Genomic DNA, 25359 nt, shown 5'->3' with positions numbered 1-25359 from the left:
CTGAAGGGAGTTTGAGTGGGATAAACACTCGCCGAGTGTTCTTGGAGGAGCATCAAGAAAATGCTGCAGCGCACCTTCTGACGGCTTCTGTATTCCTCTGATCCAAGACAAAGATAACTGGCCTGTTAACTCATCACCACACACCCTCTCTTGAAGAAACGGCATTTGAAAGATGCAGGAGGATGTTTTTTTCCTTATTTCCCGAGAGATTTAATGCCTCCCCCTACTTGGAATGAGGTGGCTGGATGTAAGGATTATGGATCCACCACCAACAGGGAAAACTTACTCCATTTTATCAGCTCATGTAAAAAGGCTTTCTTTATTTCTCAAGAGGAACCAAAGTAAATGGGATAGGGTCCAAACCATAAACCCATAATAGGAGAGAGGAGGACAAAGACATTCTTGGAAGCATGAGATTTGGAAGCCACAGAAGGTACCTGGTTCGCTGGTATCTCTCGATACGTTTCCTAGTATCTCAGCAGGCTGAATTCAAACACCATAAACTAATATTTGCCAAAAGTTTGATCGCCAGTGATCACATCCTATCTATAATTTCATCACCCGGCAACCGACCTGAATTTCTGACAGAGAACAGATGTAGAAAAGATAAGAATTCAAATACAACCACAGAGAAAAAAAGGTGGATGAATGCAGGGTGGTTCAAGGTAGACCCACTTAGGAGCTGAATAAAAGTGCAGCTTATGTGTAAATGTATAGGACACATGCATCCTTTACAGCAGCGAACAGTCATCCTGTTGTCTTTAACTGGCAGCGACACAAGTGCTCAGCTCAGTGACCTTATTTATGCTGCCTGTGTCTTCATTCATGTGGGGGCAATCAACAGGTAAATAAAGAAATAATCACACACAACAACTCGTAGCTTATTCAACCCTGCCAGTCTCCACTTTAATTTGTATTCACATACATTCACTTTAATTGAAGGATATAGACTATTCAATTAAGAAGGTTTTGAATTCTTCTGTTTTGAAAAGGTTTTTTATACTATAGGTCCAACTTTGAGTATCCCCCTTTTTAATGTATACATACGCGGATGCTCTGAAACGAGGTGCATCATGGGTTCAGGGTAAGAACACCACGGTCGCAAATACTAACAAGTAACCTCGGAGGCCAATAGGATTTAAATGTCACGCCCTAATCCCAACGTCGAAATGAAAACTGCTGCTGGGTTTTTAAGGGGTGCTCGAATACACCAGCAGACCAGTGCCAGTCGTGCACGTATGGACAATGTTTTACGAACCTGATGGCTGCAGATGATAGTGAAAGGTTTATATAATATATAATAAATCAATTCCCTCTCACTCTTGTTTTTCTCTCTAGGTACATCAGGTTTTAATGTGAAACTTCATGTGATTGTCATCAGGCAGATGAACATGTGGGCGGAGTCACACCAGAGCTAATTATGCTTCAAGCTAAATACCAACATCTGAAGCCAGAGTTTTGCCATTTGTACGATGCCGTTTTGCAGGTGGGTCAAAGTTTTGACGAGTCAACTAAGGAGCCTCTTACAATCAACACTTATCATATTTCCTTTGTTTAGTTGTTTTGTATAATTTCTGACTCTGTGTACCGGTAACTGTTTTGGGGAACAGATATTTTTACTCTCAATGAGTTTAATTCATCATCAAGAAATACATTTTAGATTGGTGATGGGCTATTGATGTAAATATTTTAAATGTTTTTTCACATTTATGAGTTATGAAAAGTATGATGGTCTAAAGAAGTGAATCAACTGTTTGACCCTGGTTGACTTCATAGGCATGTTGTGAAATTAAGGATGAAAAAAGAGCAAATAGAGGAAAATATAAAGCCTCCGAGCATGAGAACTGTAAAATAATATATGTTAACGTGTTCTCCACCTTAATGAGGTGGAAATATATTAGTGGTGAAAATGCAGGCCAAGAAAAAGAACATGGATTTTATTACACCAAAAAGAGCAGCGTGACAGATGCTGCCAGATGTTCCTGATGTTCCGGAGAATCTCTTTGGTGCTTCAGTTAGATACTTTACAAGGCTTCTAACAGATGCTAAGCTGCAGCCCCCCCCCCCCACCAATTTCTGCTTTAATGCATTTAATTCTCCATGGAAACAGAAGTAGCGTGGTCTTATTATGAATCAGCAGAATTGGAAATGTAGCTCCCTCTTCAATAACCCGATGACACATAGCTGAAACAATCGTGTCTGTTGGCGATTGGTTACCTGCTGACCTGACAGCATGACAAGAAACCAGCGCCGCTGTGACTGCGGCTCTCTGAAAGGAAACAGAGTGACACATAAAACAGTTATCCCAGAGAACAGACGGGGCCACGGGGGACAAACAGTGCTCGCTATCGCGGTGAAGACCATCAGGAAGTTGGGGAGTTGCACGCCGCTGCTCAGCTAAATGTTCCTCCGGGCTAATTTTGTGGCAAACGTGAGAAGCTGAGGTGCAAAGGTTAATTTCTAACACACACAACTGCCGGTTCCACATTATACCATCCCTGGGTTCTCTGCCCCACTCCCTTCACCTTTGGAGCTTATGCAAATGTCCTATCAGCACGATCCCTCATTAATTCCTGGATGTGTTTTTAGCAGATCACGCATTAACCAGAAGGTCTGCCTCAGGGGCCTTTAAAGCCGGCCGCACCCATGGCACAGCCACAATCAGCAGGAGGATGATAGCAATGCTCCCCGTGACACCGCCATTAAGGGTGTCACCTGACGCATGGAGGACAACCCATTTCCTCTCTCAGCCTGAAGCTGGCGGTTCTGACTGGATAATCCAACCTTAATTTTGTGTGTTTATCCTCCAGGAACTATAAAGACAATAGGAGGGATACATCAATGTGAAGAGTCAGGTTGATACACATTTTCAGATGATTTCACACAGTATATGGAAACAGATTTCACTTCGTCTCTCAGGCCCCTTTTCAATGACACTGAATCTTCAAACCTAATCAATGCCTGTAATTCCCTTGATGCAGATTACTGGCTCACCTGATCAATACGCCCACAGAACGTGTACAAGATTTAATTAAGCTTCCAGTGGTAAATTCATAAATAAACAACAGGGAGCGCGTTCTTCCACTTTCAGAATTGTCTGGTCATTTCCTGACTGCAGCATAATTCTGCTAAAATCAGGCGCCGAGTCAGAGGTTCCAATGTGTCTGAGAAAGGACTAATCAGTCTCTCCAGGTTTTTGAGGCACTTTTGTTGGCAATAGTTGCAGCTTTTTAAAATCTTGAGGTTCGAGTTGTGACTTTGAGGGCTTATTTGTCTTTGAGCCATATGAGATGGAAACCTTCTCCTGGACAGCAATAATTGCTCACTGGGCTTCACTGGCAACTGTTATCAAAAAAAGCAACCTTCTTACAACCCAGGAGGTGTCTTCCTAGTTCTGCGAGGACACAGCGAGGTCATCATGTCCTCCAGATTTCATAATAATTGGCATCCAGACAGTCTAACAGAGTTCTGATGTTGATGTGACAGAGTGTGGAGCCGTGTGTCTGTTTGATGAGGGATTTAATGGACGGGTGATAACGATAATGATGGTGGTCATTTAAAAAACATCTATTTTTAATTCATTTCAAATATTATTATTACCAATTTATTTGTTACCACTACAGACAACCATTTTAATCACCAAGAAAACAGTGCTGCTTATTTAGCAAATTAGACAGTGAAGTGTACATCCGTGTTGCGCTTCCTTCTGGCTGATTCAATGTCAAAATGTGACTAATTAATGAACGCTAGATGCATCTGTTATATATATGAATACATTATCTAACACCTTAGTTGATTCCACACTATTTTAACCTATGGAGACCTTTAATTCTCATTCTGTCTCCAGAATTTTCTGTGTACTATAAGCTGCAAGAGTTTATCACATTCATACATGAAAGATTGAAATGCTATCACATTTAACCCTGCCACACAATCCACTAAATAATGAGCAAGCAGCTACGCACTCATCAAGCTATCGCTTCAACTGTTCCCATTTTATGGAGTCAAATATGTTTTGAAATATCATTTTCAGCACAAAGCCAGGAGACATATTTTCCTCTGTGTCTTCTAACTTGTCAGTGTTCTCCCTGTTGTTTTTCCAGAGTCATGGTTCATCCACTTTCACTTCTCTTTCGACCTTTTTTTCTTTTTTTTTAGCTCAGCACAGCTGGAGGCTCAAGATATCAAATTCAGGTCAGGCCGTCAGCCAGTCAACTCTTAGCCCAACTCAGAATAAGTGAGGTTTGTGCATCAGGAAACTTGTTTATGATGTTGACTGTTGCATCAACACAGTGCCTTGACTCTGCTAAATGGCCTAGATTGCTTCGTCGTTGAAAGCACTTTCGACAAAATGTGCGCATTCATATGCTAACCAGGAGTGGTAACAGATGCATTCAGCGCACTGATAGCATAGCATCACAATTAGGCTGTCAATATAGAGCTCAAGGAAACTAATTCAAACTACGGACCCTCACAGGTTTAGACCTCTCACTCTGACCCTTTTGGAATAGGACAAACATCTGTTCCAGGAACAACAAGACAATCTGCAGCACAATTTATGTTGTGGCAATCCCAGTTTTACAAGATATACTGGCTTTCACTGATAAAGTTTAGTCTGGTTTGTCTGCAGTGTGTATATAAACTGTAAAATAATCAGATTACCAGTGTCATCAGATTAAACAGGAAATGAAAGGGGACATTGTTGGGTCTATGGTGCAAAACTATTGTAATGGTACAGGATTTGACCAGATTTCTTGCTTATATGCTTTTAAAAGAAACGTTTTGTCTCTGACACACTATCACACCTCTGCATAATATGATTTCCCCTTTTTTTGTCATCGTACAAGACTGTACAACAACATTTTGAGGCCAGTTGGCGTCAACTTCTGTCAGCCTTGATTTAGGAAGAACACCGAGGAACCTCAGGCTGGATCAGAAGTCTCACTGCTGCATTTTGAACTAGTTGGGGGCTGAATAGGGAGAGATGCTCAGACGAATGCAGATGAACAGAAGGAAAATAGTACTCCAAAATGAGAGAAATCAATGAAAAGGGGTGTTTTTTTCTCATATCCTCACAGCGTTGTAAAAAAAAAAAAGAATAATACTTTATTCTTGTGCACTTCTACCTATTTTTGACAAGTTAATCTCACCTCCAGCTACGCCTCTTATGATATCTGGGAAAAAATAGGCCCTTGGTGGGAGTGCAGGCACCATGAATGGAAGATAAATACTTTTAATTTACATGCTGAAATTGCAGAAAAGAAAAAGAAGCACAACATCATGCTTATAATTGACAAAGATATACAATTTCAATATCAGCAGCGTGCCTATTGCCACGACAATGTGATTTCCCAAATACTTAATCCCCAGGTTGCCTGTCGTCCTCTGCTGTTCCCATCCATTTGATGTGGTTCCCTTTTGTCGGATTCATTGTCGCTGTGGTTTTATCAACCTTTACTTTAGCCAATCTCAGCCAATTCACATGTACGTGTCAGTGGAAGACAGACAGCACATCTCGGCTTTAAAGCACGCAAATCCATTAAAAGCTTTAATTAAGACAAAACATCGCAGGAGCACTCTGAAAAATGGGCGCATGCAAAGCGAGTCTAATCACTCCGGCACCTGCAGCCCGGCCTGCTGCGTCCACACCAATATTGCTTTTCTTTCAAAAGCACGCTCAAGCTGCCGCGTTATTCCCAGATGATGACACGTTATAAACGCAGCGGCTCACTTGGACGGGGACGCGTGTGTGTTTGTCACAACAAAATGACAGATGCAAATTGCTTTCGCGATCTAATCAGGAAGGTCGTAATGTGTTCATGGACGCTTGAATGAGGTGCTGCGGCGCCATGCTGGCTCCAAACATCAATCTTATTTTAAACAAAAAAAAAAATAGATTCAAATGAGTGAATGGCTTTAATTTCCCCCTTGTTTTACATCTGTATTGGTAATTAGTGGTGCAAAGTGAAGTGTGAGACGTGTCCTACTGCAGTAATGGAAGTCATACATACACATTAATGTATAATGTGAGTTATCCAACACAGGTTAGTTGAGATAACACATGTACATGGTTAGTTTAGGCCATTCAAAACTTTCCCCCCATGATGTATCCTCATCCTTTTATTGTCACCAAACAGTCAATTAACCTTGACTGTCCTCACAGAAGCTGTAACACTTTCCGAGCGTGCATCCTCCTTCACAAAACGCAGAAGGTTATACATTTTCTTTAGCTTTCTCTGAGCCAGCTGTGTAGTGAGATAAGGACCAAATATCTAAAAATAACCCCCTCATTCAGCGTGCACAGCGCTCGCTGTCATTCAGCGTTCTCCTTTGTGCCCTGATACAAACATCTTGAGTTAGCGTGCTGCAAACTCTTTAAGATAGCGTCACATCTGTCTTCTCCCTTGCATTTGTCCTTTGCTTTCAGGGCCGTTCTGTACCCGTTCTGTACTTTTGCCTTCTTGCTGTTCATCCTGCTGTATTTCCTTTGTTTTGTGGTTAACCTGTGTCACGGTACGATCTATGATATAGAAAACAGCAAAACATGGGCCAGTTATGAGTCGTATATTGTAGATCTTTCGATTGTTTTGCATGGTTAATACAGGAGACCCAAACCCACTGATGCTAACTGGACATTATGCTTTATTAGTGCAAATGAACTTTTAAACACAATCATTATCTTCCTGGCAAGAGTGCACTTCTAACCAATTAGGACTGGAAAGATAAAAACAGATGACAGAAAATAGGATGAAAAGAAAAAAAACAAAAGAAAAACACTGGAGACCAGCGAGAACAGAGTCCAGTTTTGCCTTTTCAAGCTGCTCTCTCTCTCAGAACTGCTAAGATATTGTTTGCAGATGCCAGAACTGCTCTTTTTCAGATGAAGGCATGCTTAAATGAATAAGCTACATAAATGTAGAGCTTGGTTTTTGCAGGTTGTAACATTTATAATCGCTAGGTGTCACACAAGAGCATCACAGACCATATTAATGCGACAGAATAGGGTTATCTACGTAATCTTTCTTAAAGCATGGAGCGACCGAGCTCTTGCGACTTCAAACTATTTAGAGTGTGGTATCTCATCTCGTTCCCTTAAACCAAAAAACGCCTGGAAAATGCTGCAGAGTACTTGCAAATTCCCACTGATGATGTGAATATTGTGGAGAGTTCAGCATGAAATAAACAGATATTTTCCCCTGAATCTGATGCTCAAAGACCTTGGCAAAAAAATGCAAAAATAGAGTGAAAAGCCTGACTTGGGTTTAGATAAATATTTCAGAGAAATTCCTACTGCTAACAGCTGCCATTCAAGCCATTTGCACCAGTAAACATGCTATTACCTGACAGCAGTTTCCCCTTTTCAAGGCAGGGGAATCGCAATGAATCCACCTCTGCAAAAACTCAAATTTTTAAAAGATTGATCCAAACTGTATAAAAGAATCCAATGCTATCCCATCAACTAGGCAACACTATGTTTTATGTAGAGTTACTGAATTGTTTGGTTAAAAACAACTCTCCTGCACACATCCTTACAAATCAAGCTCTGTTGCTATAAAGACTGGAAGGTATAGATTATGCTGCTCTGGCTCGACCGCTTCGCCACGGACCACAGCAGCATATTGATCTACATTTGATTCGATTATTTGGCGGGTGATTTCTCCACCGTTGCCACTTTAAGTTGTAGTTTAACAAGAAAACAGCGTGTGAACGTGGGCACGCGGGGATTGACCCTGTTCATTTACCGGACCAATAAATGAAAGAGCGAGAGAAACAATGAGGAGGAAGAGTGCGGAGATCGTTAAGCAGCCCAGAAGCCACTATCGCCACAAGTTTAATTCTTTTTAAATGAGTTAAGGTGTTAAATGAGTCCGCCTTGGTGCCAAATTAATTTTCCACTGGTATCATTAGGAGGACTTCTATTAAAGAGCCGTGTGATGGGGAAATCATCACTAAGAGCATCCCGGCCCGTTAAACTCTGGCATATTTCTAATTTCCTACAAGTGCACTTGTTTTGACCCCAAAGGTTCAGTAAACAAGTGTATTAGCACTTGGATAGAATCTGCCAAACCAACAATCCCTAACCCCTGACAATTTGAATAGTAAATATTCTGCCATGTCCTAAATATGCGGCCCCACATCCCAGTAGCGTTTCAGCGTGGCATAAAAACATACTCAATTATCAACAAAACAACAGAAGTCATTCCAGAATTAATTCCAGAATTAATCAAAAACTCCTTCCCTCTGTTCCACTTTATCAGTGGTATTTGCTGAGATTACACAAGTAAATTGTTGCTCCAACATAATTATCGACAAATCAAACAAATTAAAAGTCAAGACATGACAAACCCCTCTGACAGGACATTAGAACAGGTACTCAGATGTTGCGCGTATTAAAATGGGACGACTCAAAGAGAATACTGATTAACTACCCACACAAGAGGCTTTGTTCTACTTGCTGTTAATTAATTCCTTTACAGAGAGCTGGGCGTCAGGCTAAGAGCACAGTTAAGAAAAGCTTTCATGGTAAAAATTGGGCGTGCCCCCCCCCCCCCGTATCGCCAAAGTCAATGAGGAAGACGCCAGAAAGTGTCTCACCTCATACATCCAAAGACAAGAAAACAGGGTTTATCCGCCACCAGCAGAATCAGATATCTGACGTGAAAGGTTCGTGTGCACGAGTGAGTGTACAGTCTGTGTCTGAACACACGGGAAGAACAAGCTCCATTTGTTTTCCAGAAGAATCTGCGGCTGCCAGGATAGTGATAAAAATGTGCTTGGTCGATTCAACTTTATGCTCTAAAAGTATTTTTTCATGTGTTTCTGAGCGATACTGACAGAGGCTGATATCAGAAAGCATCCAGGAAAAGTATCTTTTGAAGGTAACAATTGACAAATGTTGTGGCAGTAGGATTTAGGCTGCGATGATACATATTCTGAACCATCTCACAATATAAATGTGCGTACAGTGAACAGGAAGCTTTATCTTTGACTCTGGTATCATAAAGCAAAGCCCACCTGTTGACAGCAGACGGGTTTCTGATTCTGATTTAACTTCTTCTTCTAAAATGCTCTTATTAATCAAACAACGGGCAGTTTGTGAGATCCCATCATGCCTCCAGAATTACCCAAAAATGTTTTTCTCTGTCTGTCTGCGGCTGATGTTATCCTCATCGAGAACCATTTCCCACCAGTTACTTGACACATATTAAGGTATTTTGGGCACAGACTTCCACTATCTCCAACATGCTGATATATTTGCAGACAGATCAGGTAGCAGCGATTTCAAACCTTAGATTGTCATCACAGCCAATACTGGATGTTCTTGGTTGAGCACCAGCCGCACATTAACTTAAAATATGTGCAACAAGCTAGACACAATCAGTGGATGTGTGGAGGTTAGTGGCGGAGGATTACGGAGATGGCGGTTATCTCCTGATCAATCCCCCATCTCATCTTTTCAGAGAAGAATCAGCTTTTCACAAAGGCGCTGACCTGATCTGGACATGCCTGCCTGAAGTGTGGGTGGCGACGAGACAAAAACAACACAAGCGATTATGACTCACTGACGTCAATAAAAGAGCTACCGGTAATTAACAGTAACATTAAGTGAGAATGGCGCTAAATAGTTTGGGGAGAGCATGACTCACCGTGATCGAAATAACATTGCTGTAATGCGTTATGTTACATTAATCTGTGGTTCTTTGTTCCTTCAACTTTGTTGTCATTTCCTGACAGATTCACCAGGAAACGTGGCTAATCGCCATAACATCATTCAAACCAAGGCGTCTGATGGAGATGTCGAGCTGGAAGACAGAGGGGAGTGAGCAAAGACACTCTCACAAAAAAGAAACAGATTATATATAGCCGCTGATTAAGGCAGAGATGGGAACATGACCTACATGCATAACAACATTTTTTTTCCCTCACTTTGTGCTACAGAACATCCTCCGTCCAGGACCAGGACTCTACAACTGGGAGAATCGCTCTAATTATAACACCAAAGTCAGATTCCAATGCACACCTCATTAATATTTCTCTCATTATTGGGTTAATAATACTTTTAGAGGCGTGGGAGAGTTGGGAAGAATGGCGGCGTGCCAGCGATTGCTGGCTTCCACATCAGCTTTCTCGTGGGTTCAAAGAAAAAAAGTCTGCCATTGGTCAAGATTCGGGTATCGAAATATGCCTGAAATGGATGATTCCGTTTTACACACGTAGCCCAAAATAGCTGAATCCCCTGAGAGCTTCGAAGTGGAAGAGGGGAGGACGAGAGGAAGAAAAGGCAGGGAGAGGGCTTTCTCCATCCTCATCAATCTTTCCGATTCTGTCCCAGCGACGCTACTGATGGTGCATCTAAGCGATGCCGTGCAACAGCCTCAGGCAGCGGCTTTAATACAGATCTTTTTACCAGGCACCTGAGGCTGATTTAACAATCCTTTTTCCTGGACAGTGAAAGCAGCTGATTATGCAGCCGGTCAGTCCCTTTTCCCTCTCATCTCTCTCAGTTCCAGCCCATTACCCAGATCTGCATCGTGCTGCGCTGTCAGAGAGGCGGGTCACTGAGTGGAGGCAACATAAAAGGGAAGATAAAATAATGCATGTGTGCACATAACGCGCGTGAATGCAAAAACCATGTCATACTTGACAGTCCACACGTCAGTGTCGGAGCCTCTTGTTGTCTCGGCTCTTTTGTTTTTTTGTGCGTCGCTGCTGCAGAGCTGCAGAACTTTTTTTCATTTGCATCCTCGGCAGAAAGTTCCCATAATTAGCGCTGCTTCGGGAGTGTTTGCGAATCAATGCGTTTCTTCCAGAGGCTTCATGTGGACTGAGGATGAATGTTAACTACACCACTTAAAAGCAAACTGGGACCACTCCTACTTTTTTCTTTTACAACATTGCTTCATTGTTGTGGTTTTTACTCTATACGTGCATTTAATATTCAGTTCTGCTGACAAATATTTTGTGAATTGCTCCTCTGGATTCTCTCTGAATTATGTGAATGCTCTGATATGGCAGTAAATGATTTCATAAGCGGCCAAATGACTGTAGCGCTCAGCTCGTGCGTGCCACCGGGTAGTCTCGCTAAGGGTGTTTGCGGGATTAGAAAATGGACTTTCAAATTGCATGTAGCTTGAAATTGTGCTGAATTAAATATCAAACAGCGGGAGAGTAAAACATCCATACAGCTGTTGAGCAGCTCAAGTGAGTGCAACCAACTCGACTCAGACTGGTTTTCCTCCACCTCCTGCTGCGTTTGATGCCTGGGCTTTGACCTGGAAGTCAACAGCATACTGTAAACGCAGAACAGGAGCCGAGTTTAACAACACAAGAGGGAAACAAAACACGGCAACATTTTAGACTACCACCTAAAGACAAGAGAACATCCAAACTCCACAAAAAGCTAGCCTTGGCCTTGCTGTGAGGTAACAGTGCTAACCACGGCATTACTGCACTGCCCAATTTAGAATTGCTACAATTCAAATTGGTTTTGTCCCCAAAATGCAGGGAAGGTCATGACTTTATTACCAATATTGGTAAGCTATTGCCTTGAGACCCTGTAATTATAGACATTCCACCGTTTCAGTAATGCACTCTCTTAGAAAGCCTGACTGGAGCTCAATTGCTTACAGGGTTAATTTCAGCATCTAGTGTCACTGAGGGAGGCAACACCTGTCAGAATGTGCTTTATTTTAACAACAGAAAAGACCTAATCATCCTCAAACATTCAGAGACTGCTGAAATTAGAATACTAGTGATAGAGGAGTTATTTTAGAATATTTACATGGAATGTATTTAAATAGAAGTTCTCTAGTCATTTTCGTCCCACTCAAAGCGTATTACATTACAAGTTACTGAAGGCAGAATCAGCAATAAGGGTTTAGCAATAAAGATTCTTGCACCAGTTGCACAGCTTCACAAGCTCTTTTGGGGTTTGGTGTCTTGCTCAAGGACACTTTAACATGTAGCAGGGATCAAACCAACGACCTTCAGATCACCGGAGCGACCACTCCACCACCTTAGATGATTAAACACTCTCAGGTTTTAGTCTCATGTTCCCTGCCCGTGGTTGTTAATGTGCAGATGGAGTTGTGTTGAGCTCTTCACCTTCGCATGTGACCTTTCAGCAGGTGGGAACACTGTCCTCCGGAGGGGACGGCAGCTGTCTGCTGGCTGTTCACTCTCAGTCCTATTCATGCACGAATGTCCCATCATTATTCTACGTTAAACAAACCGGAGGTGCGACGATGAGGAGGGGGAAATCCCTTAAAATCGCAAATAAAGTCAATTTGTTTTAAAGATGGTTCGTGTTCACATGCTGTTTTGGATGGATCAACAGATAAAAACATCTTTGTTTGGATATATATATATATATATAAAAAACAGGAAAAGAAGGCAGGAAAATTTGTGATTTTGTAACATCCATCTGGCTTTTACAGATTACAGACAAGAGAATAAAACCTTGGTGGCTTTGGGAAAGAAATATATGTAACCGTGCGAGGAGGGAAAGCATTCTGCATTCATGCTCTGACAAAATGATTGCAAGAGGGTGGAACATGCTCGAAATAATAGTTTCCCTGCTGGAAAATAACTGTCCTTGTTTTGCAATGAGGATTAGCGCAGTTGTAGACGGGCTCTCAGTGCCTCCGCACATTGCGCATCGGACATAATGGTTCCACACTCAATCTCATTGTTCGGGGTTCACAATTTCCATAGCACGCTCACCTTGGCATTTTCATCTGGTTCATGGACCTCCTAAAATCCTTCATAGAATACTCACACACACCGAAACAAAACTCATCAAAATAGCGGAGTTCAGAAGAGGTCAGGCATCCTTTTCAGATGGACACAATATGATAAAAAAAATGTTTTTTTAAAACATATTTTTTTATACTTCATGAAACCTGTCCGGGTTCTGAAAATTCTGATATTTTTACCATCCATGAACCTGGGCACTTTTGAAAGCTGCCGCCAAGAGTCCTCGACATTCACAGGACAGAAAAGATATATAATCAGGCATATTATTACAAGGTCAACACGGCGTTCTTTTGTGCCTTCGTTCAGCATATTAAACACTCCACAAAAAACCTCTATACAGTTTTAATAAAATTGTAGAACTTGATAAAGAATTTGAATGTCAAAAATGTGTCTGCGGAAGGTTGAAAGGATAAGTACATCACTGCAGGTATATAAGCATGATTGACTTTTCAGGATAATGGCACTTAGATTTTGATTTGGACCCAAGACAGCATTCTCTTGCACTTGGGTGAGCTTTCTCCAGGTGCTCCAGTCACCCCCCGCCAACCCCACACACATGCGCTTGTTTAAATTCAGTGGAAATTCAATTGAATTTAATCTTCACTTTTTAAAACAGTAATAATGGTTTCTTAAACGGCTTGGCAGGTTTTCTAATACATCTCTTAAGCTGCATAATAACACGCTGAAATCTTCTGATTATGACCTGCCTTTTAGTACCAGCAGAGCTCGAGAACTTTTCCTTAAATGCTTCCCTGTGATCTTACGTCGACTTAATACAAACCTACACCTGCTTCCGACTTCATTTGAATCAAATTAAATTTGCCGTGATTCCACTTATTTCCAAATGTCACCCCTTCATTTGCACACGTGGCGTTACCTACAAAGAGGGGAAGGGAAAACAGACTTTAAAGAACTCGCGACTACTCTTCCTCCGCGTCTTTATAATGGAGTCTTTCACTCGGCGCAACTTTCAAGTCCGCAGTGCCTCTGTCAGAGTGACTCTGCATCTCAGCGAACTGGTGTGAAAGATTAAGAGCACAGTCGAATGGTGATAAAGGTGACGGAGGAGCTCTCGTGGGACAGCCCGCCTCCAGGCAACACGGTGGAGACATTTGACTTTATAATGACACGGGCGGATGACAAACCGCACGATTGTTGCAGAAAATTTAATTCCTCAAGAGACCGTTTCCTACTGAACACAGAAGCTATAAATCCAGTGGTTCCGGCCACGTCGAGGACAAAATTAAATCAAACTGAACCAATGTGAGCCGAGCGGTGCAGTTGTTTTGGGTCAAACAAGTGGTTGTGCGCGGAACCTTGTGAGAGGGCTGAAATGCATTCCGCATATGCGACGAGTTCTTGCAACGTGCGTGTGCAGGAGGGGCAACTGGGCTCAGCTGTGATGCGGGAGGCCAGATGAAATGCGGTGAGTCTCTGTGCTACGGGGGCCCAGTCCTTATTCTTAATGGCAGCTTCAAATTAGCTGCCACATACTGAAGTATGGCAGCAGGCTAATGTTATTACAATAGTCAGAGCAGTTTTTAAGTTCTTAGCCATTATTTTTTGCTTATGAGGGTTTGCGTTTTCCTACGGAATTGCTTGAATTCCATAGCAAATGTACCTGTGTAGGTGCGCATGTGTCAGGTACTCACCCCAGCGTTGTCATAGTGACAATAGTGTACCAGAAGGAAGCCGGAATACTGGTGAACTTGCTGGAGCTGGATCCTTTCTCTGCGTAGAACATGACCGTGGCAAAGATGATGATGGCCATGGTGAGGGAGAAGAGCAGGAAGCCCAGCTCTGAGGCACAGCTTTTGAGCGTGTAGCCCAGGATCCGCAGGCCCTGCGAGTGGCGGGAGAACTTAAAGATGCGGAAGACGCGGAAGACGCGCAGCGTGACGAAAGCGCCGCTCACGTCCTCGTTGTTGGTCATCACCAGGCCGATGTAGTAGGGCAGAATGGCCATCACGTCGATGATGCTCATCACCGAGCGCATGAATCGATAGCGGCTTGGCGCAGCGAACAGGCGCATCAGGTACTCCACTGTGAAGATCATCACGCAGGCTGTGTCCATGCAGAAGAACGCCACGGTGTACCGTTCTCCGCACGGCATGTCTTTCTCGTTGGCGGTGGCCCCGCAGGGCACCGTCTCCACCACGTTGGTGATGACTGACATGGCGATAAAGAAACCTGTGACATAATAGAAGACCAGGGCCATGGTGGAAGTGTGGGGGTTCTCAAAGGCTCGCCAAATGGTCTGCCTGAAGTTCATGTTAGGGAGCTTCTGGTCCTTGTTTTCCTCCTGATCATCCTGCAGCCGCTCTAAATTCTCCCTCTTCCTGTCCTTGTACTCTTCGTAGCAGCAGTCGCCGATGAGCTCTGGGATGATGCCGAAGAACGTGAGCTCATCATCATACGCTGAGATGCACTCGTGCCGAGGGTAGTGGAGCTTCCCAGTCCGGTAGAAGTTGAGGATGCTCCTGAAGGCATCGGGATCCCGGTCAAAGAAGTACTCCTTGCTCTCTTCATTGTAAAAGAAGTCTTTTTCAGAGCTGCCCAGCAAGGTGTCGGGGTAGCGGTCCAGCGTGGTTCTCCAGGTCTGAAAACGGCGCCCGCTGACATTGAGGATGATCAGCTCATCTTGCCTCTTTCTGTTGTCTCTTGGCGCGACAGGCATGGGACAGTTGGCAACAGGCATCCAGCCAATGGCTGCTGCCCGGGCAAATGGGAGCCAAGCGGCTACACCCGTTGCCATTGTGAAGTAGAGTCTTCAAAGCAGTAGACTGTTCCCAAATTCAACTAACATCTGATGAACAAATAACATAACAAAGAGGAAAAAGTCTGAAAATAGCAGCACACTCCAATTTTAACAGAAAAAGCAGGTTTGAGCACAGAAATACAGAGGTCAGTTTATTAAAATACACGGAGAGGCGGGTGTCTAATCGCAGTTGTGGTCGGGTCACATTAAACAACTTAAAGGTAACAAAAGTTAAGAACTTTTGTTTAAGTTGAGTTGTGAGTCCATCAAGTATCTGGGTTTAATCTACTAATAAGCCTGAATCCAGTTCGATTTGTTAAACAAATATTATTAGTGTGGACACCAGGCAGACTTCACCTTTTCGCTGTTTTAAGTGACACATACAAGGGCTGACTCAACCTGTTGAATTAGGAATCCAGAACGAAGACACATCTGCTGCATATTTGCATAAAAGCCACTAGAACGCGATTTCATGGGAACAAAACTACAATTTCCGCGGTGTTTTTGCTAAATAAGCTTCAACTGAATGTCTCACAGTGTAATGATGTTTTTTTGTTTTTTTTTAAATAACACATTTAAAATCTCACACGGTGATTTTTCTTTGCACATGAAAAACATCTGTTCACCTCAACACCGGCGTACATTTATTCCTCCCTGGAGTGAAAAACTGGATCGCTCAGCGGACTTACCGACAGAAGTAAAAGGTGGGTGAAAGATCCCAACTTTTCTCCAGGAGAATCGGGAATTTCTTTAAGAATCGACTCCTCAAACGCACGTGTGCGAAGAGCAGCTCGCATCCATCCGGCGGGATGAGGCAGTGGTCGGCGCACCGGAGCTACGGTCGGCGGACTCCTGCACCCAGCGGAGCGCAGAAGTAACGCGGCTGATGGAGCCCAATTACGCCTGCTTTACGGAGCAGCATAAAGAAGACACAGGTGCCGGAGTAGGTCTGTCGTCCTCAGATTGTGATTCACATCGCGGCCTTCCTTTGTTTTTGCTCTCCTCCTCAGGATTTGGGAAGTGAAATGCGCCGGAGAGGAGAAACGCGCCTCCTTTTCTCCATCAGTAGAATGTGCGCGTCTCTCCCTGTGCCAGCTCTGTCATCAGCCCTCCTTCCCTCTGCATCATTTTACTATCATAATATGACAAAGCTACTCCACCACTTTGCCTAGAGTCAAACATTGTGGTTCCCAACATAGACATTTGACACTGAATCTTTTTTTCTTGTGTGCATTTAATATATATACATGAAAAACCCTCACTCAGCCATTGTGTTCTTAATTTAACATTATTAAACTTCAGTGGGTAGAAGGGTTAAGTATGCCTCATATTTCTCCCATTTATCATATTATAGTATCTTCTCTGCACCTCTGCAAATGGATGATTCTGAGGGAAGGTGGCCCCATAAATGAGTCGTTTTATTCTTTTATACCTTTCAGTTCATAATCATGCCTATAAGTCTCAGAATGCCTATTTCAAGCACTGAACGCTTAACCAGGTGACCAGCTTCTTCTTGCTGCAGCAATGGTTAGTGAGAGTGATGTTAACATTAACTAACAGCGGCAAATTAACCACATCACGTTTCCCAAAAGACACAAACCCTCAACCAATGTAAGAGAGAGGGCAGCATCTGGCCACTGGTAAAATAATGCAGCCGTAGTCCTTTTTAGAGAAATGCAGCAGAAGTGCATTGATTTTGCAGCTTATTGTTATTAATATTTTAAAAAATAAAAAGGATTATTTCAAATGGTGGGAAAAGGTGAAACCAGCAGTTACAGTCCTCTGTCTTGCTCAAGGTATCACTTTTGGCCTCACAAGGGTAATGTACCTCATCCTGCATCTTTTATTTGTTTTACAGCTGGATTTCTGGGCAACAGGTCTCCAGACTCCAGTGATCAGTAGTTCATCAAGTCACAAAGGAGCTATACAGGAAATATCTAATGTGCTAATGGACTACAGGAAAAACAAAACATAATTCAGGCCATTAGGGCATTAACCTGGCCTTACTGACTGTTGCTCTTGAACTGTAAAACCTTCAAATATAATGATAGTGTTTAGACTTAAATGATAGATGCGCGTATGTGTGTGGGCACATGTGTGTGTGTGTGTGTGTGTGTGCTTGGCCAAATAGATGTTCGAAACAGATGAAAAGCTCCAGGCGAGCCCCTGGGACCCTGCACAGGCTGAACTGATAGATGGATGTTTCTATTGCAGCTCTAATGGTGCCAGTCTCTGCTTTTGGGTTTGTCAACAAAAATCAAGGAGGTGATTTTCGAGCTGGGAAAAAAAAGCTCTCCTGTTAGATTAATGCTCAAGTTGTCAAAGCACAGGTATCCTGGCACAGTTATTGATAAGAAAGTTTCCGTGGAAAGAGTCTGCAAAAAAGTGCGAAGCCAGACTGTAGGGTAAAGCCAGTGTGCTGAAAAATAGCAGGCATCATCTTAAATGACCTCTCTAACCTGATCAAGGCCAGGTATGCTGGTCAACCTGAGCCGCCCCCTGAAGGGTTGAGCTCCTGCTGCACCTGTCTAGTCAAAAATATCAAATATTTCTGCCGACTGAAAACAAAACAAAACCAAAACCTTCGAAAGGTCACTCACCCCTGTTGTCTTTGACCTTATGAACGAACACGATGCAGCATTTATTAATTATGTTTTAGCATTTTGTCCATTTTATCTCCAGGAGAAAGTGCTTTTGGTGAAGCCGCACAGCTGCAGCAGCTGGATAGAACCGAAAGCAAAGACTTGCAGCAAAAAAGGCATCTCCTGTCTTTGGTCTAGTCATGGAAAAATTTGAACTAACAAAAAAATAATAATCCTTTAATTCTAATTTAAAAACAGGCCTTTGTCATCAAACTCAGAGCAGAGAAAAGTGTGGGTGTCAAAGGAAGCCCCGCAGAGACTCGTCATCAGAGAGGAAGAAGCCCCACAGGCTCTTCCTCCTGTCTCTCACTTCAATCCCAGCAGCACGGTCTGTATAGGCACCTCAGGGGACTGATGTGGCTTGATGAAGAGACCCTTTGAAAGGATGGCCTTGTGCACGGCAGAGAGAGAGGGGTGGGGGTGGGGTGCTGGGACAGAAAGGCTATTGATGGAGTCACAATATTGCGAAGTTCTGGAACATAGCGCGAAATATTCATGAATTAGGCCTGAATATCTTTATATGTTTCAGGACTTCACACATAGGAGGCCCGTCTCACCTGTTCCACTGGTGGTCTTGGGAGCACCGGGGAGGTAAAACATTGTCCCCCCCCCCCCCAATTCCTGTCAGGCTGTTCTGTTTGTGATGCAACAACAAGGTGCAAACTCACAATCTCATTAACTACCAAGCTGAAAAACTGTGTTTAAAATAATATGTTTTTTTAGCAGTCTCATCTTTTTCAACGCTTCAAATGCCAAAACCACCCCTCCCCACCACCACCACCCCCACCTCCAACCCCCCTCCTCCCCCGCCGTGCATCATTTGTCCTATTTTCACTCTTTCTCAGAGACATGCTCAAACCCCTGAGGCGACAGCTGAACATGCAGATTTTCATAGCACCTCGCATTAGAGGGTGACAACAGAGCGCTCAGGTATTAAAGAAGGAGGAATATCTAAGAACAAGCACGGAAGAGGCCGCCAATTGCTTTCCAAATGATCTCCATAACTGTTTTCTAATGTCTTTCTCCAAAATGCAGTTGTGTTCATTGCACCATTTGTCTGACGGTACGTGCCAGCTCAGGGGGAAAGGAGGTGTTAGTTGCTGCTTTCGCTCAAGACCTGTCTATATGTTCATCCTTCCTTCCTTCCTTCCTTCCTTCCTTCCTTCCTTCCTTCCTTCCTTCCTTCCATCCATCCATCCATCCATCCATCCATCCATCCATCCATCTCATTACACCTTGTATGGAACAGCTTCTGTTGTCAGGCTCCACAGCATCTGCTTTTAACATAACTTTCAGTTGGCTGTCCTGCACCTGGGGTCTCTGCCTGCTCATGGATGAAGGTCAGAACTGAAGATTAAAACATAAAAAAACAAAAATCTTCTCTGGGGTTCATCTGCTATTTATTGGAGTCAGATCTTATTTCGGAAGCCGTGTTATTTCATTAATGTGCTGCCGTGTCCTTTTTTTAAAATAAATTTTTACTCAGGGTTACGTCCATTTCTGGCTGCTCATCATCTTTAATGGCTCCATGGTCATAAGAGAAAACATTTCTTTTCATTTGAGTTGCGTTACATTTTTAAAAAGGATCCAGTGCAGTTTATTTCACAGAAGAACTGACATTGAAAATTTACTTGAATACTTGATATACATTTACAAAAAAAAAGTTGAAAGACCAAATGTATTGAAATGTAACATCCCTGACATCTTAAGACATCTTTAGCTAAGATTTCTGAGAGAATCACAGAAAGAGGAACATGATATTATCAGATATTTGACATTTAACAAGGTGATCACGATAGGTGGTCCTGACATGTTGATAGCGGCACTCCCCAAGCTAACCTTTCCCAAAGTATTTGAAATCCAGAATTATGAGATAATAAAACTCCAAAACACCCCAGTGTAGTAATTGCTATGCATGCCATGCATCTCATAACCTAAAATGGCCCCTGTGAACATGTGAACTAAAAAATTCTGTCAAAGAGTATAATAAATACACAAACAGCGAAGGATTTGGTTTGATCTCTTATTTCATCATCTCATAAATTACATATTCATGAGTTAAACATACTGTCTTCCTTTAACTCAGAAGGACAGCTGCAAGAAACAGCTTCAGCAATCTTGGCAGATTTTGGAGAAAGGGGGGAAGAAGAGGAAGACGAGATGTGGCGGTCTTAAAAAGGAAGTAGAGGTAATGAGGTGGACATGGGCCCCAGGTGTAGTCAGAACAATGACAGAGCAGGAACAGCTGCAGCAGCAGCATGCATGAGAAAGGGAATGAAAAAATGGATTTAAAAAAAGATGGTGATGTCTGAGTTATCCTTATTATGATAAAACACATGTTGACTCAAAAAGCCAAAAAACAAACATATCACGAAGCACTGATTACATCTGAGCAGCATCTTTGTACTCACACATGTTATAAACACATTAAAGCAGATATTTATTGATCAAAGCTGTTGATGGACAGAAGAAGTCTCCAGTGCAGCTGGGGGGGAAGCTTTTCTGACTGCCAAACCTTTTAAAAGAAAGATGTTTAAGTGTCTGAACCATCCAACCAGACTGTTGGAATTTCCACAAAATGTCTGACAACCATCCATTTAAATGTATGGTCAAGTATTGTAAGAACTGTGGATCCAGTTTGAAGAAAGCTCTCCCATCTTGTTTTTACTTTCCTGTGACCTTCAGCAGTTTGGGGCACAGTAAAAGTGCCACTGTTCCTGTTAAAAAGTCTTGATTTGGTTGTCAGACAGTGATATCTTGTTAGACAGCGAAGGAATTTGTGCTGAATAAAAGGTCCTTGCCATCATTTTTGTCTTAATTAACACTAATGCTGACACTTTGACCCACAACGTCCGGGGCTGATTCCTGATAAAGAAATACATTTTCCACATTAATGAATATTTTCAATTACGGTTCACAGCCTGAGATGTCAGGCTGGAGCATCTCAAACTGGATACACCGAGCTCCATGGGTGCACAACATACAGTTTTTACAACAGATAGGTGTTAGCGATTTCCCAACATGAGCTGCCTCAGACTGTGAACTTAGTAGTGACATTTCAAGCTGAATTGTCAGGATCTGAACCACTAAATGCACTGAAGTTCAAATAACACCGATCTATCATAAGAAATTCCAGCTTTTCCTTGTGCAGCTCTACCAGTGATGCAGTCTGTGGTTAATTAAAGCATGTTTAACATGCATTAGAAACGGTTTCCGGTGAGTTATTGTTTAAACCCAATAGGTGTTCCTTCGGGTGAGCTGTAGTCCATGTCTGTGTTCTGCAAAACTGAGAGAATGGAAAGAGATATTACAGTAGCCCAGACTGCAGCTTAAGATGCATGGTAAGAGCCGATGAAAGCAACTCAGCCAAGGATTTTCTCCTCAGAACCACAAATAAGCAACAGCTTCTCTGCAGAGAGAGACAACATTCATCCAGTCCTCCGCTGCTGGACATTATAGTTATAATAAAGAAGCTGCAGAGCTCAGTAATCATGTCAGACACAGCCATGATTCCATTTTCACAGAGGATGCTTGTCAATGAATGGATGGAAAGGATGGATGGATGGATGGATGGATGGATGGATGGATGGATGGATGGATGGATGGATGGATGGATGGGTGGATGGGTGGGTGGATGGATGGATGGGTGGGTGGGTGGGTGGATGGATGGGTGGGTGGGTTGGATGGGTGGATGGATGGATGGATGGATGGATGGATGGATGGATGGATGGATGGGTGGGTGGATGGGTGGGTGGATGGATGGATGGATGGGTGGGTGGGTGGATGGATGGATGGATGGATGGATGGATGGGTGGGTGGGTGGATGGATGGGTGGGTGGGTTGGATGGGTGGATGGATGGATGGATGGATGGATGGATGGGTGGGTAAGTGGGCGGGTGGGTGGATGGATGGATGGGTGGGTGGATGGATGGATGGATGGATGGATGGATGGGTGGGTGGATGGATGGACGGATGGATGGATGGATGGATGGATGGATGGATGGATGGATGGATGGATAGATGGATGGGTGAATGGATCCGTTTGTTATTTGTGTGTCAGCATAATTACCTGATTTGTCAGATGCTGGACTACTGACAGTTGTCAGTTACGTCTCGGAGTGTCGGTGCTGACCCCCTGACTGTCTGAGCTCCGTGCGGCAATAACAAAAATCACTGTTTGAACAGGGGAAAATGGGAATAACACCAGAACGGAGAATTCTGCCGTCCACATCAAACCAGCAGCAGCTGCTTTAAAATTCTTAGTGCATTTTAGTTCTGTGTTGAGAGGATGAAGCAATTACTCGGATTTGTTGTTTATCTGCTGTTATATTTAGAAATTCAGACATGTTTTTCCTCTTTTTCCGTGTGTGAAACAGAACTTTAGGCCAGCAGAGATCAATTAAAACTCCAAGTTTTAATACAACAGAAGAAGGAAAAACAAGCATCCGCTTATGAAAATATTTAGTTTGCATAGTAGCTCTCATCTTTATATTGTTAATAAAACAGAGTGGTTAATTCATTGGAAAATAGACTCCTTTATCTTAAAATACAGAATAATTTTCCTCAGAAAGACTTGTTTAAGGCTTATATGGAATACAAGAAGAAAACTGATGTACAATATACAGTCAGAGACCTCAGAGCAGCTGCCAAAGGAGAAAATCAATGACTTTCATTTGTCTCCAAACAAATAAGAGCGCATATTAGTGTGAATATTTCAGTTGACACAAACCTGGCATATGCCTTCCATTCATAAACCTTTATTTTGTCAGGTAATGGCTCCATCAGAGAGAGAGAGAGAGAATTAGAGCTGCTGTCTAACCACCAAGGTGTGTCACTACAACTGTTTAAGAGTGCTCAGTCAGATATTGAACGCGCTTGTTTACATGTGTTCCAAAGGAAAACATGGAGTTTACCTCAATTCAGTTTGAGCTTGCTCTACGTCTGTCATGCTCATTAAACGGCTGGTGGCTTCAGATAGCAGCCAGCACTGACTATGTGTTCCCGTTCCTGTCAGCTTTCCACAGACAACAACCCTCTGCATCGCCACCAAGGCTGCAGGAAGATTTAACCACTTACCATGAGTTTACTACAAGAGAACTAGCTTTAGAGTGGACACTTCTTCTTTCATCCTAATTTTAAAAAAGCACCCTGTACTCCACAAAAGTGTTGGGTTTGCATATTTTCCCATGTTTGTAGAGGTTCTTTTCAGGTACTCTGGCTAGAAACTGATGGGAAATGGCAACTAAAATGGCCTTAAGTGTTATCCCTGCAATGAGGAAGGATGGATGGATGGATGGATGGATGGATGGATGGATGGATGGATGGATGGATGGGTGGGTGGGTGGTGGATGGATGGATGGATGGATGGATGGATGGATGGATGGATGGATGGATGGATGGATGGATGGATGGATGGATGGATGTTGAGTGTTATGAAGCATCACGACTTGGGTCATTCAAGGTAATTAGCAAGGCATCAGCTGAATCTAGTCCAAATCACACCTTGACCACCGTTGGACTGCTCGCAGGCTCCGTGTTGTAACCCAGTGACCCATAACTCCATCATCAGAGAAGCATTTATCAAATGCATGGACATTCTGCTTTCAAAAGCGTAGAAGAAGTTGCCTTTGATGATGTTAACGGCTGACAGAAACGCGATAACCTCCGTTCCAATAACATTCCCAAACTGCTGAATAAATCCGGCTCCGTTACACTTTGATCCCTGGGAATGGAGAAATCGTCAGATCTTGAAGGATGATGTCTTCTTTGCTGATGAAAGGCTGGCGTAGATTTGTGCCTTATCATATCAGGCAGGGGACGCTTATCATTTCTTTCAGTCCCGCTGTCATGTTGCGAAACATTGACAGTCATTAAACAGCCTTCTCTGTGGCGTGTTGATGCTGGCATGCAGCTATTTGCTTGTTTGTGAGTACCGATATTGGCTGAAAATCAATCCAAAATCAAGGCTGCATTCTAGTATTGCACTTACAGTATCACACACACTGCAGCGAAGCTCCCTTCTGGAATATTTTACCTTCCTTATTCATCAGAATTCCAAACCTGAACTGATGATATCATTAAATCCAATTTTCCTTGACTATTATTATACCTCATTTATAAAATCTCTGACACTAACCTTATTCTGGGGCTTTAATTTCCAACTCAATTAGATTAGACTGAAATATGACTGAGTATTCAAAAAAATTTGGGGGCAGCGGGATTTGGACATTTTTGGCAGGGTCCAATTTCCTGCCTGCTGGCTAATAATGCATGTGGAAAATACCTCAGTCAACTAATGGGGCATTTTTTTCTAACTTTTCCCTTTTTTCCCTCCAAAGCTGTTGACTACTTTCTTAACCAGTGAAAACGGCAGAATTTGGGTCTCATTCTACAGAATCGTTAAGGGGCCGTGGCCCATTTCCAGAGCTGAAAGAGAGCAGTGCACAGAGGACATGTCATAGAGGCATGAGACCAGCAATCAGTGGCAAATGTTCTGATCTCAGCCATTGAATCCACTTCTCTGAGGGGAGTAACGGCAAGGCTGGAGGTAAACAGAGAACTGTATGAACAGTCACCACCTGAAACGTCACATCAGATGAGACGTTTTGTCATTTGCAGGCAAAATTGGATGCTGTTTACGTGAGTCCAGCTGCAGATTAGCTGCAGCGTGTTTAAGCTGCAGTGTAGGCTCTGATGAGGTTACATCTCGTCGTCAAATCGATCCAGGTCCACTTTAGCCAGGACATGCTGACCGATTTGTAAAGAGAGAAATTGAAAAAGCCTATTTCGGTAGAATTTACTGCATGGTGTTCCTCCTCTTTATGGCCAAATTTTGAAGTGTTTGTTTTTTCTTCTAACAACACACCTGCAAATCCTCCCAAATAGAGCTCTGATAGAGTGTAGCGTTGAAAGCTCTCACTGTTTGTCCCTATGAATCAATAGTGCTATCATTATAGAAAAATAGTTTATTGACTCGAGCTTTTCAGCAGAATATCACCCTACCAAAATTATTTCCCTAGTTCCTATTGCAAAATCATATTTTATCTACTTAATGCTAAATGGTATTTAAGGAACAATAAAGTATCTTCTGGATGATGAACACTCCTGCCCACCAAACATTCTAAGGCAGTCTCTAAATCAAATTGGGGGTCAGAGAATGTATTTTTATGCATTATTCATAACTACCATATCCTGCCCAGTTTT

At 42.8% G+C, this 25359-nt stretch overlaps 1 protein-coding gene across 1 annotated transcript in view; it reads right to left on the bottom strand.

Moving 5' to 3' along the window:
* LOC101064716 (potassium voltage-gated channel subfamily D member 3-like) overlaps positions 1-16715 on the bottom strand; it is a 52064-nt gene extending 35349 nt beyond the window's left edge. The window contains exons 1-2 of the mRNA XM_003973421.3: positions 16204-16715; positions 14409-15562 (exon numbers count right to left, since the gene is read on the bottom strand). Coding sequence (XP_003973470.2) covers positions 14409-15511 — 1103 coding nt within the window. The 5' untranslated portion in view covers positions 15512-15562; positions 16204-16715. The remainder of the gene's footprint in view (positions 1-14408; positions 15563-16203) is intronic.
* Between the last annotated feature and the right edge of the window lie 8644 nt (positions 16716-25359).

Source organism: Takifugu rubripes, chromosome 19, assembly GCF_901000725.2.
Source record: "Takifugu rubripes chromosome 19, fTakRub1.2, whole genome shotgun sequence".
NCBI lineage: Eukaryota > Metazoa > Chordata > Actinopteri > Tetraodontiformes > Tetraodontidae > Takifugu > Takifugu rubripes.
Note: the sequence above shows the minus strand (reverse complement) of the source record. Positions and strands in the feature narration are given on the sequence as shown.